Consider the following 19,283-nt stretch of genomic DNA (forward strand, 5'->3'; position numbering starts at 1 on the left):
GAAGGATATGTGTTCGAAGTCCTTTCTTCATTGCAGCACTATTTTTAATAATGAAAAATAGGGACCTCCCTGGCGGTCCGGTGGTTAAGACTTTGTCTTCCAACGCAGGGGGTGCAGGTTCGATCCCTGGTCGGGGAGCTAAGATCCCACACACCTCGCTGCAAAAACAAAAACCAAACAAACAAAACTGAAACATAAAACAGAAGTAATATTGTAACAAATTCAGTAAAGACTTTAAAAGTCGTCCACATCAAAAAAATCTTAACAAAAAAATAACGAAAAACGGAAGGCAACCTCAAAGACGATCAATAAAGGAACAGTGCTACATTTCATATTAAGAAATATTGTTCAGGGCTTCCCTGGTGGCGCAGTGGTTGAGAATCTGCCTGCCAATGCAGGGGACACGGGTTCGAGCCCTGGTCTGGGAAGATCCCACATGCTGCGGAGCAACTGGGCCCGTGAGCCACAATTAACTGAGCCTGCGCGTCTGGAGCTTGTGCTCCGCAACTAGAGAGGCCGCGATAGTGAGAGGCCCACGCACTGTGATGAAGAGTGGCCCCCACTTGCCGCAACTAGAGAAAGCCCTCGCACAGAAACGAAGACCCAACACAGCCATAAATAAATAAATAAATAAATAAAGAATAAAGAATGATGATTTAAAACAAAAATTTATAAAAAAAAATTTAAAAATTAAAAAAGAAAGAAATATTGTTCAGCCCTTACAAAGATCAGAGCACACCTGTCTGCACTACCTTGAACAATGTTTGTTGATTAAGGGATGGGCAATAGACTGAATGATTTATAGTACAGAATACTATTAGGCATCTGTATATGCAGATATGGAAATATCATTGAGAGAAAAAAAGTAAGTTACAGAATAATAAATAAAATATGACACCATTTCTGGAAAATAACACTAATACACAGAACACTGCTATATGTTTCTTATGAGTATGTAGATATGCATGCAAAAGTATAGAAAATCTGGAAGATTACAGACTGATTTTACAACATTGGTTACCTCTGAGGGTAAGGCCGTCGTAAAGGGGGAATTTAGCTTAATCTGTGTACTGTTTAAATTTTTCACGAGGTAAATGTATTTGTGTATTACTTGAGGAATTGGAAAGTAATCCTTTAAGCACTTAATCCTTTATTAGGACCCAGTGGAGTTATCCGCATGTGACATACGTTGCTTTATTATCATTTTGCTGATTAGGACATCAGACACAATTCCTTGATCTGCCATGAGTTCAGTGATCTCTGGTTCACAAGTCCTGCTGCCAAAAAGTAAACAGTCACCTGGGGAGCTTTTAAAGTGGGGATGTCCAGGCGTCACCCTAGATGCATGGAATCAGAATCCCTGCAGGGTGGGCCTCCACATCTGTGGTTTTCAAAAGTTCCCGGGTGCTCATGATGCCGCAAGCACGAGCCCCCGACTTGTGTTACTGGGGAAGCTGCATCCTCCTCCAGCTCACAGCCCGCTGGTGAGAGGAATAAACTCAGGGCAGGTTTCCCCCTGCTTTGCCATTAACTAACCCCATCGCCTCCGGCTACTTCTTTCACCTCCGCAGGCTCTATTTCCCTTTGTAAAAGGATTAACTTGTTAGGTTGTCATGAGGATCGAAGGAGACATGAAGTACTTTAAAAGTGTGGAAACACTTGCAGTAGGTGTTCTCCGAGAAAGCTTTCTCTTCATCCCTTGAGGTCAGTTCTCCTTCAGAGGACACTTCTGATTTCAGGGCAGAAGCCGAGGTGGGAGATGGAATTGGATAAACGGACAGTTACTTTATAGCCAAGGTTGCTCAGACACATGTGTTGAGTAAAACAAACCATGACCGAATTAGAGAACTTTTGAGTCATAACTGACATTTCGAGGGCATAATAAGTGAGAGGCACATATTTCTCTTTCATCCTCACAAAACCCTATGACAGAGATATTATTATAAACTTCATTTGGTAGCTGAGGAGACTGAGACTTAGAGAAGTTAAGTAACTTCCCCCGGGGTCACACGCTGGGAAACAGCAGTCAGGATTCCAAGTCTGGACTGTCTGGCCCTCAATCCTCAGCCCTTAACCTTTGCTGTATCACCTTCTAATCCCTTTGATACAGTTAGTTTTACACCCCTACATCCTGATGGATGGTCACACAGCTGTTCTAGACTTTGCCATGCTCTGGCAATTCGGTAATAAATAGCAAAACCTTTAAAACTATGTGTACCATTTGATCCACCAGTTCTACTCCTAGGAATTTATCTTAAGGAAAAAAAAATTGGACAAATGTCCAGATATCTAATTATGTGGACGAAACCTAATCAGTTGGGTATTGATGAAATAGATTTTGGTATATCCATCCAATGGAACATTATGCAGAGGTAAAAGCTGATTATGTTGATGTGCAGATATTAGCATGGAAATTCTAAATGAATAAAATACTTTATTAAAATTCCACGTTAAAGTATTTATGTAAAGCACATACCTACACACAGAGCTTAATATATATTAATAGAAAAAAACCTAGAAGGAAATAGACCAAATATCAATCATAATTTCTCTCTTGATAAAGGATTATGGGTGATTTTAATTGCATTCTCTTAGCTTATCTATATTTTTAAATAAATAGTAAAATAGTAATAAATGCTATTACATTTTTTAACTTAAAAGTTTTTTTAATTTTGGCAAAAAAGCACATTACCATCTTAACCAGTTCTAAGCATACAGTTCAGTAGCCTTAAATATATTCACATTGTTGTGTAAATGTTATTACTTTAGGAATGAGAAACGAAGATGGGTTTTCTTCTTTAAAATGCCACGCTCACTGTATTAAAATTTAAAATAACACAACCATACTAGGTGCTTTAAAAAGGCAATGTGACATCCACAGATGTTTTCCCCGCCTGCGGGTATCTCTGGATATCCATCTTCCTAAGGTAAAGAAACAGCTTGGGTGGACACTGGGCTCCCTGTTGACTCTTTTTGACAGAGACCCACATCTGGGACTGTGACAGCCAATTTAATCTTTCACAATAGGCAGGTGACAGGCAAAGGAAGAACTCTCCCCCCACCACCCTGCCCCCAGGGATGCTCCACTCTTATTGTAAAAGAAGTGCATATTCAGTCTCAGCCGCTGCAAGAACCTGCAGTCTCCCTGACAGATGCCTTCTGTTTTCCAGATAATTGCTTATCAGCCCTATGGGAAGTCCGTGGATTGGTGGGCATTCGGAGTCCTGCTGTATGAGATGTTGGCTGGGCAGGTAATTGAATTTTAAGTGATTTGTAAGGAAAGTCCTCCCCCTTCCCCATCCTCATGGTTTCTTTAGGAGAAAGTGTCAGCTTGATACCAGCTCATAGATCTGAACCTCTATGACTTCCATGACCTTGGGGTTATTACCCTAGTCTGTTCACCAGTTTTCCTTATCTTCTCCCTGGAATCCCTGAGTGTGGCCTTGCTGTGGACCCCAGGGAGCAGCGCTTGTTGTTTTGGAGCAGTTGGGGGAGGTTCAGGCAGGACTCCTTCTCCCACCCTATCCTCTGTCCCACAGGCACCCTTTGAAGGGGAGGATGAAGATGAACTCTTCCAGTCTATCATGGAACACAACGTGGCTTATCCAAAGTCCATGTCCAAGGAAGCTGTGGCCATCTGCAAAGGGGTGAGTGAGCCCCTTAACAGCTTGCGGCCAGGACCGCCACCTACAGGGGTGCTGGTTGTGCCCTGCACAAGGATGCTTTGCCCAGGGTTGTGGAGGGGCAGTGGAGGCTGAACTCCACCCCTCACCCCACTTGCCAGCCTGTGAGCCTGGTACAGAGCTGCTACCGCCCAGAGGAAAGGGAGCTTTTTTTCTAATTTGCACAGAAGCACCGTGAAGGACTGCCTGCAATAGCGTCTTGCTGCTGGCTGGGCTCCAGGCTCTAAGGCAGCACAGGGAAAATGCTAATGGGATGAATGAGGTAGGAAGCACAGAGACTTTTGCCAAAGAGCTGGAACCCAGGGGCAGGTACACAAGAGCTCTGCGGCACGAATCCGTCAGCTTCACTCTGCGCTGGGGCCTACGTGTTTAGTTAATACTAGGAGCGTGTGACTTTTGTCCTAAGAAACTATCAAGCAGTATTGAGTTTAAGGAATTCTCTAGATAAGTTGACCCAAACTGAGTGTCCCCAAACCCGCACTCCCTCCCCAACCCACAAATGGCTGAAAAATTCGCACATTTGTACATTGTGATGTATGCAAATTGCACCGGTGAACAAAGCAGGACACATGTTTTGGGGTAAGGATTGCTTGTTATGCATCTTGTGTTCGGCCAGGATGTGCTCACAGTGACCTGGGTGAGTCCCTGGAGACCAGTGGTCCTCCCCGTTGGTGCCATCAGGATGACCTGAAGTGCTTTTTCAGAAAGCACATACCTCAGCCTCACCCCAGAGAGTAAATCTGGGCATCTGTATTGTAAAAAAAAAAAGTCACTTGAAAACCACTGCCTTTAAGTATCTTAACCAAATGTGGTAACTTTTCAACTGATGGAAGTATGAAAGCAACACTGAGAGACCCCCCAGAGAACAGGGCCCAGGGATGCTGCCTTTATAAAGTTTTCCCTCCCACCAGTCAGCAGTACCAGTGCATTCTCAGCGTTAGAGCATGCCCACCTGTGTGTCTGGATAAACCAGGGCCGCCAGTCCTAGATTCTCGGAGTGTTTGCAGATTTCCCATTGCCCAACCCAGCCCTGCCCTTCCTCACCCATCAGACACCATGTGAGCTGGCTTGGGTGAAGGAAAGTTGAAGACTCAGGTGGTTTATAGCAGCTGGGCCAGCCCCTCGATCTAGAAGCACCTTGCCATGCTGCCTAAATTCCCACTCTCAGTGCATCACCTAAGCTTTGTGTGTCAGCTGCATAGGTTAGGATGCAAATATCCCTGGGGAGAACATATGTGAATTCGTCTCAGTCCCTAACATCTTAAAATTTATAGGTTGAAAATAGTTTTTGAGGGTATGAGGCAGGGAGAGGGAAGATGAGGAACAGAGCATGGAGAGGTTCATTAGGAGCTTAAGCGAGGCCCTTTGGCAAAGAGAGGGCATAGAACAAGGCCAGGGCAAACCTCTGTAGACATTATACAGGGTTGGGGAGAGGGAGGAGGTCATACATGAGCTCTCAGTTTGTTTAATAGTTGCCAACATTTAAAGATGAGAGGATTTCCCATCAACATTCAGCTGTCCAGTTTCTCTTGAAAAATCTGATCTCTCCATGCTGGTCCGTCATTCCTGTAAGGCATCAGTCAGCTGAATTGGAAGCCAGGGTCTCTTTAGATAGAATGTGCCCTCTCCTATCCTGATTTTTCTGGGCAAAAATCCCCATGTGAGTTCAAATCCCAGCGTTATTAGCCCTATGACAACCGGGAAGTTGTTCAACTACATCTACAGATTGAGGACACACCTATGGGACTGCACATAGGGTTCTCTGGTGACTAGATGAGTTAATACAAGGAAATCACTTAGAAGAGAGTCTGGCACTCTGCTCTAAAACCCTTGGGTTATTACTCCCACTGTTACTAATGCTGGCACTGCTATGTTACATGCTAGCCTCCTCTTGTTTTTTGAGCTTGCATCTCCCGAGACGGGGATTTTTAAAGTGGCAGATTTTGGAGCTCAAGACCATTTGCAAATTTCAACCCTTTCACTTCCTAGGTGCGTGGTCTTGAGCACGTTACTTTGCATCTGTGAGCTTCTGTTTATCTCCAAAAATGGAATATTAATCCTCATTAAACAGAGTTTTGGAGAGTGTTAAATGAGGTAACAGAAGAGCTAAGCGTTTTGCATGATGTTGGCACAATAGTAGGTGCTCAATACATGCTCAAGACCTTCCCCTTCACAGCTCTGCCTGCTTAGACAGCTGGGGTTCTAAGTGGGTCATGGAGGAGAGGGTTTTCCAGGTCAGCTGCATTCAGCTTCAGCTCCAATTAGCAGTTTCCCTGGTAGAGCAGATTTCTATTAATTTCAGACCCATAACCTTCAGGATTAACGAGGGTGACTTTCTTACTATTGGGTTTGGGGAGCTTTCTGAGTTGTGTCGGCTGAGGCCCATGTGGGCTTTTTCTTCAAGGTTGATGCTCCAGAGAAGGGGTAATGCTCAAGTGAACAGCCAAATGCTTCCTCCTGAACCATGGGCCCCAGGGGATCTGTCTGGGAGGTGATCAGAAATCGGAAGAGTGATTCAGTCCAGCTGTCTGCATGGCTGGCTTTGGGCACAGGAGTTCAGCGTGCAGGAGCTGAGCAGAGCCTCGCATTAGTGCTGGGTGTTTTCTGCAGTGGTTTTCCTTCGCCTGGCATTCTCCTGCCTACATGGAAAGTGAGCTAGGTTTTTGAAAACAGTGCCATTCCAATTGAAAATGTCCTATTTTCCATCCCATTAAAGACCCTATTTTCCACCTTAAAAAAAAAATTAGTATACGTTTGCTCAGATCACCATTCCCACTTTGTACAAACTTAAAGCAGACAGATGCCCCAATTGGCCACACATTAGGGTGAAAACAAGAAGAAACTGTAAGGTGGAGCTTCAAGACTCTGGGTCAGTCTGATCTGTTCGAAGCATAGTTCTGCTAGTTAGCTGTGTGATCTTGAGTAGGTGACTACTTTTCAGGACCTAGTTTTTTTATGTGGAAAATGAGGATAATAGTTTCTGAGGCCTGAAAGTGTTGTTGTGGAGATGAAAGAGTGATGTGTTACAGCTGAGAAGCCTTTGGCACAGAGCCTGGGCACACAGGGAGCGCTCAGGACACGGAAGCCGTTATTGATAGGGTTACTGGTTGTGCTAACCAAGACCTCGTAACCCTTTCTTTCCTGCCATCCTAATCCTATACAAATGTCAAGGCTTGGCCCAATTTCCTTGCCCTCCATAAACTTTTCCTGACCAAGCCAGGCCACACATATCCCTGGGGAACCACATGTAATCTATTTCTCTAAAAACGCAAGGTTTAGAGGTCAGCAGAGGTGAGATCCAGTCCCAGCTCTGCCATCTACTATCTCTGTGTCAGTTGCCTTGTCACTCAAATGGTAAAAAGTAATACACCCAACTCATTGGGTTATTGTGAGAATCAGGTAAGACCAGGAATATAATATATAAATAAAGAAGTAGCTTAGAACATAAGTGCCCAGTTATTTTTCCCCTGGAAGGTAAAGCATACAGGGAAAGTATGTGCTTGTGTGTGTGTGTGTATGTGTGTGTGTGTGTAGGAGGGTAGCTTCTGATGACAAATTATCTGTAGCAAGAATCAGGCTGAGCTAAATGTCCAACAGAGTAGGTGTGAATTGCTGGATTCATCCCTCCCCCCCATAATCCTGAAGCCCTGGGCAAAAATCTAAGGAGTCTACCGTCATGGGCTACTTGGTGTCAGGTCAGCTCTGGGAAGCTTCTTGGTCTTGTGTGTTCCAGTCGTTTGGTTTCTTCTTTTGATGGCCTCTTGCCGATCTTTTTTTTTAATTAATCATCAACTCCTCCGTCTTTACTCTCTGTGCATTTGCTGAAGTCTTGAGATCAGAGATATTTTCATGCTGCTTTGGATTCATTTACAAGAGGAAGCCTGTCTGGTTTCATCTTAGAGCATCTATTCATCTTGTTATTTAGCACTGGCTCAGAGACCCAAAGATGGAGGGTTTTGATAATTAAGTAATTTAAATGGGACACCAAAGAAACCTCAGCGGAGTTTACTGTAATGTGTGATACAAGAGAAATGAGCTGGGCTAGGTTTTGACTATTTAATGAGCTTTTGGAAAGTAATTACTTGAAACTTGGGTCCATTTGACTAATATTTTTTCTTCTGACTTGTCATTTTCACAAGTGCTTTACTGAGAAATGCAAATATTATCTGAATGAACGTGCCCTTTGCTTTGGTCAAACTCCACAGTTTCCTCGTGGTGGCAGGAGGGGAATTTGAAGATATTGAAACTGTTCTCATTAAATGCATCAGTAACTGCATAAACCTCATTCGTAAATCAAAATGAATCAAGTGACATGTCTCTTTTTTTTTTTTAAGTTTTTAATTAATTATTTATTTATTTATGGCTGTGTTGGGTCTTCGTTTCTGTGCGAGGGCTTTCTCTAGCTGCGGCAAGCGGGGGCCACTCTTCATCGCGATGCACAGGCCTCTCACTATCGCAGCCTTTCTTGTTGCGGAGCACAGGCTCCAGACGTCCAGGCTCAGTAGTTGTGGCTCACGGGCCTAGTTGCTCCGCGGCATGTGGGATCTTCCCAGACCAGGGCTCAAACCCGTGTCCCCTGCATTGGCAGGCAGATTCTCAACCACTGCGCCTCCAAGGAAGCCCCAATCATGTGACATTTCTAACTTGAAGTTCAGGGCCACATTCAGGCTGAGGTTTGATTAACCATCAGGGATCTTGTTCTGGGACGGGGAACAACAGACACTGCTGTCGGGTCCTCCTATTAGACAGACCTGGCTAGGAAATTACTGCTCGGATGAAAAGCAAAAAATAAAGATTATTTGGGACTCTTCCTTGCGCTGTCTCCCCTGATTCATAGGAGTGATCATTTCTGAGAGTCCCACGTTTCCTCTTCTGAAATTCATTAAATTCCATGTTTCTCTTTCTCTTGAAGCTGATGACGAAACACCCGGGCAAACGTCTGGGTTGTGGACCTGAAGGTGAACGTGACATCAAAGAGCACGCGTTTTTCCGGTATATTGACTGGGAGAAGCTTGAACGCAAAGAGATTCAACCCCCGTATAAGCCGAAAGCTGTAAGTAAACCGTTCTCTCTGGTTGTGGGGTTCCGCGTCATAACGCGCTCTTTCTCCCTCCGATGCGTGTGCCCCCGGTGTCCTCCGAGGGGTGGACCTCGATCTATGCGTGCTCACATTTATACTCAAAGGCAGTGGGTACAAACAAGGAGATTTCCATCCACACGGCCTCGATAAACGTGGGAAAGACCATGGACATCGAGTTTTTGTTTTCTCTTTTTAATTCTTGTAACTGTCCGAGCTGGCAGCTTTTGGGGAACGGTTCTTGGGTGGGCAGAGTTCAGATCCATTTTTGGACAGGGATAAAGAATCTAATTTTGCCCTCGTTCTTTCCTTGGTTCGACTGTGTCATTTTCTCTTCATACTGACGTTGAAAAGGTCATGCTGTGTATCTCAACAGTATTTAAATTTAATTCTGAAATATACACTCCATCTGAGTCAGTAAAGAAGACAGAGCCACCAGCCAGCTCCCACCCAAGGCGAACCAGAATGAGTGACGTGCTGGTAGCCCTCCTGGAGGCTCTGGGCATAGAGATAGCTCTCAGAGAACTGTTAGAATAGAATAGTAAAGGGCTCACATTTCCTGCAGTTGTGTGCACACGGTAGTGCTTCCATCCCCGAAGACTCGGCAGGGAGGAGGAGTTTGCACCTGAATTAATCGGGGTTCTACTGGGAGGATATTTCTTTGTTAGATTAAGTACAGCGGAGACCTGGTAACTTTATTATGGGTTGTAAAACTACCGACTGAGGCTGAAAAGTGACCATAAACATTGTCATCGAAACCTGAAATTGTGAGGGTCTCAGATATTAAGATGAAGAAAATGACAGTGATAATGGTGCTTGTTTTGATATCATTATTATTAATTTCTTGGCCACTTATCTGGCCATATTAAACACTTCACACATAGCATCTGATTAAATCCTCAAGACAACCTATTATGCAGGTGCTTCCATGTAACGGAAGAGGAAATGGAAGCACAGAGGGGTTAAGTGCTCTGTCCAAGGTCACTCAGCCAGTGTGTGAGGAAGCGAGGATTCAGAGCGTCTGACTCCATTAGAGGCATACCAGGATGCCCGGGGCATAGGACACGTAGTTTAAGAAAGCCTCCCAGCTGCTTCTGTCATCTCGCCAGTCCTGCACATCCCAAATGGTTAGAATCACAGCATCCCTGATGAATCCTGTTTCTCTCTGGACACTTCCTGGTGTTCAGATACAGGGTCCTTTTAGAGGCAGCCAGTTCCACACTGTGGTCCTTCTCATTGTTGCCAACATGTATACTGATATCAAATCAGCCTCCCCAGCGTTGCCATCACTGGGTCCTGCTCTATCAACCAGAGCCTCTTTCTCTGTAGCACATCCTTATACTCCTGAATCCTGCGATTTCCAGGCTAAACACGCCCCTCCTCCACCTGCAAGCATGTCCCGTGTGACATCACCTCCGGGTGCCTCTTGTCCTCCAGGTAATCAACATCCATCTTAAAATACAGACACAGGATTGAGCACAATATTCCTAATAGTGTCTGACCCTCAGTGAATACAGTGGGTCCAACAAACCATCGCTTTTTTAATTTTTTTAAGGCTTTAATGTTGCAGGATCTTTTTTTTTTTTTGAAGGTTCATGTTGGTGTTTTTTTTTATTAATTTTTTAAAATTTATTTATTTTTGGCTGTGGTGGGTCTTCGTTTCTGTGCCAGGGCTTTCTCTAGTTGCGGTGAGCAGGGGCCACTCTTCATCGCGGTGCGCGGGCCTCTCACTATCGCGGCCTCTCTCGTTGCGGAGCACAGGCTCCAGACGCGCAGGCTCAGTAGTTGTGGCTCACGGGCTTAGTTGCTCCGTGGCATGTGGGATCTTCCCGGACCAGGGCTCGAACCCATGTCCCCTGCTTCAGCAGGCAGACTCTCAACCACTGCGCCACCAGGGAAGCCCCCATCTCTTGATTATTCTGCATCTGGACAACTTGGACGAGCCGTTTCCCCTCTCTGCTCTTCTGCTGCATCATCTGTAGTACAGCAATGATAACAGTTTCTCCATCAGAGGAGGCTTATAATGCATAAAGCACTCAGTACGTGCCCGGTACACAGTAGGCGCTCTGGGATGGTTGATGGGTTTTGTTAGCGGCTTGGCACATGTTGGTCATTGTGTTGGGTGCAGAGTCTCTGGGGGGCAGAACAGTGTTAGTCCTGCTGGCACTAATCCCTGAGATAATGTCCATGTGTACACCTGCATGTCATAGGCAGTATCATCACTTCTGTTATATCAAAAAAGATCAAAAAGCAATCTGGAAGAGAAGAGTGCATTCTCCATTCAGAAACTGGGAACTTGGAGGTGGCACACATAACCCATTTGGGTTTTGTGGGGCTCTTCATGAGGCCTCAAGATGTGGACCAATCTCTCTTCACTTGGCCAGAGGAAAGATGCACATGCCCCCATCCCCACCGGCACTGAGCCACTGACATTTGAGGTTCATTCTTTACGTGTAGAGCAGTGGTTTTGCAAAGTGTGGTCCCCAGACCAGCAGTATCACCTGGGAACTTTAGGAATGAAATTCTCAGGCCCTGCCCCAGACCTCCTGAATCAGAAACCCTGGGGGTGGGGCTCTCCGGGTGAATCTGATAAACACTCCAGGCTGGGAATCACTGCTGTGGTGTTCGTGGTCAAAAGCTCAGGCAGGGAAGCTAGACAGAGGCCAAAGGAATGTGGCAAGGAGAGAAACCTGTTTAAGAGGAAGACACTGGTTCTCACACAGTCTGAGTGAGGGGTGGTACCTTCCAGGAACAGGTGGCTACAGAGGCCAGGCAGGTAATGTCAGTGAGGGAGGTGGGAGTGGTGGGGAGAGGGGCAGACAGGGGAGCTGGTGGTCCTCAAGGGCTCTGCGGGTGTTCGTCTCCAGCGGACCAGTTGGAGGATCCTGTGGCTCATTACTAATTATTGCATTCTTTTATATTATCCATGATAATAACAGCTACCGTCTCCTGAGAACCTTCTGTGAGCCGGGCACTGGGCTAGCCAGATTGGTCGTGTAGGGATGGAGGCTCTGCGTTGCTCCATCCTCATTGGGCTTTTCATATGAAATCTCACTACTTTTATAAATATGTCAGCAACAAAGTTTTAAAAATGAAACACAAATCAGGTCAAATAAAACACACCCATGAACCCTATGTGGCTGTCAGTTTATAACCTCTCGGATAGTGATCACTCAAAGTCAGGTTGAAGTTTAGCCAGTTAGGACTGGTTACTGGCAACCAGAGCCCATTTTGACTGGTTAAATACTTTGAATATTTAACCTGGCTCAGAGAAGGTGCTCAGGAAAAATTAGCTGTTCTTATCATTGATGACACAAAAAGATTACAATAGTTAGTGATGATCAACAGGATCCTTCAACTGTTCTATATTGGATATGGTTTCCAGCCAGCCAATGTCTTGAAATGCCTCATGCGGGTTTAACAATGACTTTCAAAGTACAGTGACTGGACTGGGCTATAGACTTCAAGATGTTCTACAACCAGCTCTAAGGGGAAGAGGCACTGCCCTTGATTTTCTTCGGGTGAATTAGAAATAAACATAATAATGAATACACCACCCACTCATCTGATTCAATCTGGGCATATGCCTTTCACACAACAGTTGCCAGCCTTAGAGCCCCTCCCCCCCGCCAAGGATTTCACATTTCCCCTTCCCCACACCTTCTGAAAGGCCCGCAGTGAGTGTGTGCAGAGTTCCATGTGCCTCGCGGGATATTAAAAGGCATGCATGTATCTGTCAGTGTTCCTGATTCATGCATGCTATTAAATAGAGTGCAGCAAGAGAAAGAAAAAACATGGGGCAATAACAGAGGATTATATTCAAACATCAGTGAAGGGTGCTATTATTGGACGTTCATTAAAATAATTTTAAATAGATTTTTAAAGTCGTTCTCTTTTATTGTGGCAAGAGCTCTTCGCAGAGTAGCATTGGAAACTACTGAAACACATTAGCCTGGTGTATTGTTTCGGGTACAAGAGTAATTTTTTTTAACATGCATCTGATCGTGTCACTCTCTTGCTTAAAACCCCCCTGATGGCTCTCTGCCAGCCCCGGGATAGTGTCTATTGTTCCTTATCATATATGGCTAAGGACCTCCCCAGGTCCAGTCTCTGCTGCCTCCCCAGACTCCTTACTACAAGAACTGGCATTTCTGAGTGTCGTTCAGTTCCTCAAACATGCAGTGCCTTCCCTTCCCTTCCTGGCTTTCCCCATGTGGAGCCAGCCACCTGGAAACCCCAAAGCCTTCCCGTGCTCCCTCCATCCCCCATCCTCCTGGTGCCTCCCTCCTTCCTCCTCATCAAATCGGTAGACCGTCACCCACGCAGGGAGGCTCTTGTCGATTCCTCAGTAGGGATCATCTGCTAGTGTCCCATCAACAAACTCATCACACTTTGTCGTAATGACTTGTTCAGTGTAAGGTCTGTCTTTTTGACGAGACTAAAAGATTGCGACTGTCTTTTTCAGGGTTGGATCCCAGTGCTTAGCATAAGGTTGAGCACATAACATGTGCTTAATCATTTTTACTGAATAAATGAGTGATTAAATGAAAGGCTGTCAAATAGGCTGCTGCAATCACTGGGCTGAGGAACATACTGGATTCTTTAGGGATATATATTAGAGCACAGGGTGTTTTTCTCATGTACAGCAGTGTGTCTCAAATAAATTGGTTGTTGTGTAAGCTACCCTTTTTATAAAGGGCTATAATTTGGGTGCTGACTTGTATCTGTCATGGCATCGTTTGGTTGTGTGATGAAGGATCTGATGATGCAATGCATGAATTGTTGGACTTTGGATGCAGGGGGCTGTGACTTCCGCAGTCTGTCATTGCCCAGCCAATGCTACAGGTGCCATGATGCAGCCTAGCGGAGCTTCTTAAGCTTTAATGTGCATACAGAGTCTCTTGGGCGTCTGATTAAACTGTGGATTCTGATCCAACCAGTCTGGGGTAGGGCCTGAGATGCTGCATTTCTACCATGATCCCAGGTGAGAGGATGCTGCTGGACCACGGTGCAGCAGGGGCTACACCATGATTCTGTGGGGTCCCACCAGCCAGTGAGTTGACTGGTGGATCCTGCTGTAGTCAGTGTGCCGTGTGGCACGGTGAGGGCTGTGCTGAAGGGGTCTCTATGTGTTAGTACAGAACGTGCTTAGAATGTGGCTTGGGACGCGTGGCAGGGTGCTGTAGGTCAGTGTGCGGCGAATGGGAGGTGCTGGTTTGTGGTGGAGGGGCGGAGTATGTGGCTGGGCGTGTGGTGGGTTGAGAAGCAGCACGTTCTGGTTCTGTCCTCTAGTGGGGACGTTATGGGTCATCCATTCAGCAGGTGTTTATTGATGTTAGGTGCTGTTCTAGGCCCTAGAGACACAGCAATAAAAATAAAAATCTCTGTGTATTCTAGAGGGAGTGGGCAAATAATGAACATAGAAATCCGTGACTATGTCAGAAGTTGCTAAGCATTATGGAAGGATGGGGATTGGGAGAGCAGGGTCACAGAGACGTCAGTTTTAAATAGGGTCGTTGGAAAGCCTCACTGAGAAAGTGACATTTCAGCAAAGATGGGAAGAAGGTGGGGGAGGGAGGGAGCCATGTGTATATCTGGGGGAGAGAGTGGTTTTGGTGGTAGTAACAGGTGCAAAGGTCCTGGGGCAGGAGCTGGTCTGGCACGTTCAGGGAAGAGCAGAGAGTCCAGGTGGCTGAGCTGAGCTGGCAAGGGAGAGAGTAAAAGGAGATGAGATCAGAGAGGCTGCGGGAGGGGCAGAGGGTACAGGCCATTGAGGATCTGCGGCTTTTACTCCAGCTAAGATGGGCAGAGCAGTATCTTGATCTGACTGTTATGGGGGGGGAGGGGTGAAATCAGGAGATGGGTTATGAGACTCTCGCACTAATGCAAGTGGGAGGTGCTGTCTGGTGATCAGCTTGGAATGTGGCTGTGCTGTCGTGGAGGGTGTGTTGAGGCCGCACCGCGGGTGAGCATGTCTTATGGGAGAATTTGTGGTATGTGGTGCTATAATGTCACAGTGCACGGTAGGCTAGCATAAGGTGTTTAAATCAAAACGCCTGATTGAGATTTCGATGGCGTTCGTATATCATTATGAATTGCCTCGGTGACGTCCAGTGGTGTCCATGACACCTAACGCAGGGCTCACCCTGAAAATGAGGTAGGGACACAGACCTTGGGCTCAAGGCTCCAGTTACCCCATGGAGGCAGCCCTTGGATCAACTCACCCAACGGGCAGCATAGATGCAGCAAATTGAAGAGTGAGAGAAAAGTAACAAGGCGACAAGGATGCCCTGTTTCATTACAGTCCACGGAGCCTGCAGTGCTAGGGTGTGTGTACAGAAGCCTGCCCACTAGTAAGCGTGGCTCTATTCTTGTCCTAAGACATGATCATCTGATCGTCATTTCACTCTGGGCAGGGGTTGAGTACAGTTGGACGGGACATAGTCATTAAGAAACATCTCTTTCCCTACATCCTTTCATCGAGGGCGGCCATCTGACACTGTCTAGACATAATGAGCGGGCTCACCCCTCCTTCCTTCCCTTCCAGCCTTGGTGTCAGGCTCACAGACTCCAGCCCCAACCATATGATAGGCTGATGCCAATCATTTCTGCTCTGGTTACCTATTCTCTGTTCTCATCACTTTACATAAAGCCCCATAGAATTTTGAGGCATCTGCACATCTGGAAAGTCTTGGAATCTTGCAAACTAAAAAAACAGAGCCCCTTCTCCCCATTCTACTTTATTCAGCCTTTCATTTAATATCCTTTCCAAAATACTGCGTAGGTTACTGGATTACATACCATCACTCGCATCCTCTGGGTGTCTAAATGCCGAACTGCCCACAGGACTTGGTTTCTTGGTAATTCTGTCATCTGAAAACATTGTTTATGTAGCTGAGGTCAAAAGCTTCAAGTACTGCTTTAATGAGCTGCAATTCTGTTCATGTGACAATTCTCCTCCAAACCCAATTGCCCTTTACACTGTATGAGTAAGTGTCTCTGTGTGTGTGTCTGAACGTGTGTTTGATGTGCTGACATTTCTGAATTGAAGCCACAAAGCATAACCTTTGTATGTTTGCTATTAAAACTCAAAATTCAAGGCTCAAGAAAGGGAGCTAACTTTTACTTAACATGATTTATTTAAGAATAGAATCTAGCTCCCCCAAAGTACCAAATGCTCAGAGGATAATATTTTTTTGAATATTGGGATTTAAAATACTTCTCATAAAACCTGTACTGTTCAAATACATGGAAAAAATATTGAGCTCTTGTCTGTGCCAGGCACTGTTTTAAGTGCCTTCCAGGCATTACCTCATTTAATTCTCACAACCCTATGAGGTAAGTGTCATTGTCACTGTGTTGCAGATGAGGGCATGAAACTTGGAAAGGTTAGGACATCTGCTCAAGGTCCAGCAGCTTGTAGGTGGCCAAGCCAGGACTTGAACCGTGGATTTCACCTGCTCAGTATCTTGGAAAGATTTTTAGAAGCACCTGGAGCCCCTTTTAATAAGGTTTGTGATAGTACTGATGGGAGAGAACCATGATAACAGCATCTAATGGTGTCTGTTACATGATAGAAAAAGACTAAGTATTCTTACAGTTCAAATGAATTAAAATTTATTTTAAAATATTGCAACAAACATGTAGCATATTCACACCTTTTACAATTCACTGGCAGGATTTTTAAAAGATGCAAATCTCACTTGTTCCTTAAGGCTTTGATTTCGAGGCTGGCAAAGACAGCAGACATTGAATAACCCCTGGAAGCAGGGCATGGCAGCATCTGAAATGAGGCACTCAAGGCAGGCTTGTTAAGAAGTAGACGTTTTCCCACCCAGTTCTGTTTGTTCTCGTGGTTATCCAGAGTGTGGAGTTTGCAGAGATCATAATCAAAATATTAGGCTACATCCATATACTAACAAATAGCCAAGGGTTGTTTAGGACATGTAGCCTGGAGTTTGTGTATCTGTTTATCTCCCTTTCCATCCATCCATGGAGAACCTACTTAAACTGTGGATTCAGCCAGGCTCCCTTTGAAAGATGGTTTAAATTGACAGGTTCCTGGGCCAAGTGAGGTTCCTAAATCATTTGCCAGGTGCGTGACTTTGAGCTGTCCCTTGGCAGAGGGGCCAATGGTTTGATTGAAATGGTAGGCGGGAAGGCCACATGCTGAGAGAGAGCATGAAACTGTTAGGATATGTCTGGCCGTAACCACTGAAATGTGACAGAGGTCAAGAATTGAAAGATACCTTAGAAGTGGAATTCAACCCCTCCATTCTATAGATGAGGAAGCAGAGGCCCAGAGATTTCCCCAAGTGACTTGCACAGGGAATATGACAGAACCAGGACAAGAAAACTCGCCCTCCATTTAATGCATGAAGGACTTTATTAATAACACTATTTACAACAGTAACAATAAAATGGGTCAGGCATGTTCTATGAAATTATTCAATTTTACTAGAAAGCAGAGCACTCTATCTAATTTATTGATCTCATGTCATCTGCACAACAACCCCAGGAAATAGATGGTATTATTAGCTCCCCTGTACAGGTAAGGAAACAGGCTCAGAGAGGTTAAGTAACTTGCCCGTGGTCACACAGCCAATTTAATTTGAAGTCCTATTTCTTTCCCGTCGAAGCCCATACTCTTGCCTCCATGATGTTTCTTCTCTCATCTCCCAAACTCAGCTGCACAGATGTGGGATTTGAACTGCTCTTGGTCCAGTCCCATGTTTAAGTACTTTCCTGGGGGATGGGCTCCGTTGAATGAATGTCCATGAAATCTAGCTCCTTAGATTCTGCCGTCAACCCTGCCCAGGTTGTAATTCTTATCACAGTGCCCCAGAAAGCTGTTGACCAAAGGTTGGGAGAACTTCAGGAGATGAACACATGGATCCAGGGAGACTGGGTCAAGCAGCAGGAATGTGGACAGAGAGTCAACAGAGCCAGGATTCAAACACCAGCCTTGGGACTTCCCTGGCGGTCCAGTGGTTAGGACTCAGCACTTTCACTGCTGTGGCTCGGGTTTAATCCCTGGTCAGGGAACTAAGATCCCACAAACCATGCGGCATGGCCAAAAAACAAAACAAAACAAAAAAACCACCAGCCTTGCTATTCAGCAGCTGAGTAAAGATGAGCGTCCGCAATCGCAGGCTCTCCAATCTCAGCGGGGCTCTTAAGCCTGCCCCGTCAATCCCTCTCTGAGTCCCCTGGGCAAGTCCCCAAAGCTTCTGTTTTCTGAAGGTGCCCCTACTAAAGTTCCAGTCCCCTTGGTCTCAACTGATAGCCCCACCTCCTAAGTCGGGGGGAAATTGAGGCCCATGGGTGCCCATGGGTGGGTGGCTTTCCTGCTCCTGCATAGTCATCTTGACCTCTTTGACCTCTTTCCCTCTGTGTGTCAGCAAACAGGTGCCTCCCCCCGCCCCCCGTGAAGACTTTCCCCTTCTGCTCTGAACCCCCCCTTCTCCCATGTCCTTTGCACGTCTGCTCTGGCCAGTCTGTGCCTACAGCTTCTCTCTATATTAATCAAAGCTCCTATGGTTGCAAATAGGAACCCAATTCAAACTGACGTAATGACTAAATTTTTTTCAAGTATTTAGCTGTGGCTGGATCCAGGGTCTCAACAATATCAAAAGCCATCCACTTCTCTGTCTCCCTGGGATTGCTTTCCTGTCTGTTGATTTCATTCTTCATTCCCTGAAGGCTTTCTGGGGCACATAGCTACTCCAGACTTACTACGTCCCATTATTTTCTCAATTTCTGCCGAAAAAAAAGAGCTTCCTTTTCCTAAACTTCCCAGCAGCCTGGAACTCAATCTTGTCGGAAGATATCGGGTCATATGGTCATCTCTAAAGCAATCACTGGGCCTGGGGGTGGGGGGGATGGAATGTTCTGATCGGCCAGGCCTGGGTCTGCCCCTGTCTAAAGTGGACATCTTGCAGAGGGGAAGGAGTGGGTCCTCCAAGAAAAATAAAGCCACTGTGCCTGCAAGCCCAGCAGATATCCACTCTGACTCAATTCTGATTCATTCTCCTCGACACAGAAACATGCTAAGTCTCTCGTCTTAAAAATCCCTTGCCTCAAACCTGGATCCCTCCATCCTACCACTAGGGCTACTGCCCTATCTTCTCATACAGACAAACTTTGGAAGGCGTTCTTGCTCTCTCCACCTCATTACCTTCCATTCTTTCTACAGTTCAGTGCAATGTGGCTTCTGCCGCCACCATTCTATTGAAATTTCTCTCCTTGAGTCAGCAATGACCTCAAAATTGTCTGCTCTCGTGGTGGACTTATCTTTCTTGACCTCATCAAATTGGGCACTTTGATCTTCCTTCCTTAAGAAAAAATCTGAAAAAGTAAAAACTTCCAGCAGCATCAAAAGCTATGCAGTGAAATTAAGTACCTCCCCATAGACCCCTAAGTAGGCTCCTTGGCTGTCCTTCCCAGAGCCACCCACTGCGACCGGCTTCCTTGGGTGACCTTCTGGAGACGCTGTGTGCAAGCACAGAAGTCCTCCGCATTAC

At 45.7% G+C, this 19,283-nt stretch overlaps 1 protein-coding gene across 2 annotated transcripts in view; it reads left to right on the forward strand.

Annotated features, from left to right (window-relative positions):
* PRKCB (protein kinase C beta) overlaps positions 1-19,283 on the forward strand; it is a 311,017-nt gene that overhangs the window by 276,017 nt on the left and 15,717 nt on the right. For both annotated transcript variants that reach the window (XM_036827010.1, XM_036827011.1), the window contains exons 14-16: positions 3,171-3,251; positions 3,540-3,647; positions 8,596-8,736. In XM_036827010.1, the coding sequence (XP_036682905.1) occupies positions 3,171-3,251; positions 3,540-3,647; positions 8,596-8,736 (330 nt within the window). The remainder of the gene's footprint in view (positions 1-3,170; positions 3,252-3,539; positions 3,648-8,595; positions 8,737-19,283) is intronic.

Source organism: Balaenoptera musculus, chromosome 15 (genome assembly GCF_009873245.2).
Source record: "Balaenoptera musculus isolate JJ_BM4_2016_0621 chromosome 15, mBalMus1.pri.v3, whole genome shotgun sequence".
Taxonomy (NCBI): domain Eukaryota; kingdom Metazoa; phylum Chordata; class Mammalia; order Artiodactyla; family Balaenopteridae; genus Balaenoptera; species Balaenoptera musculus.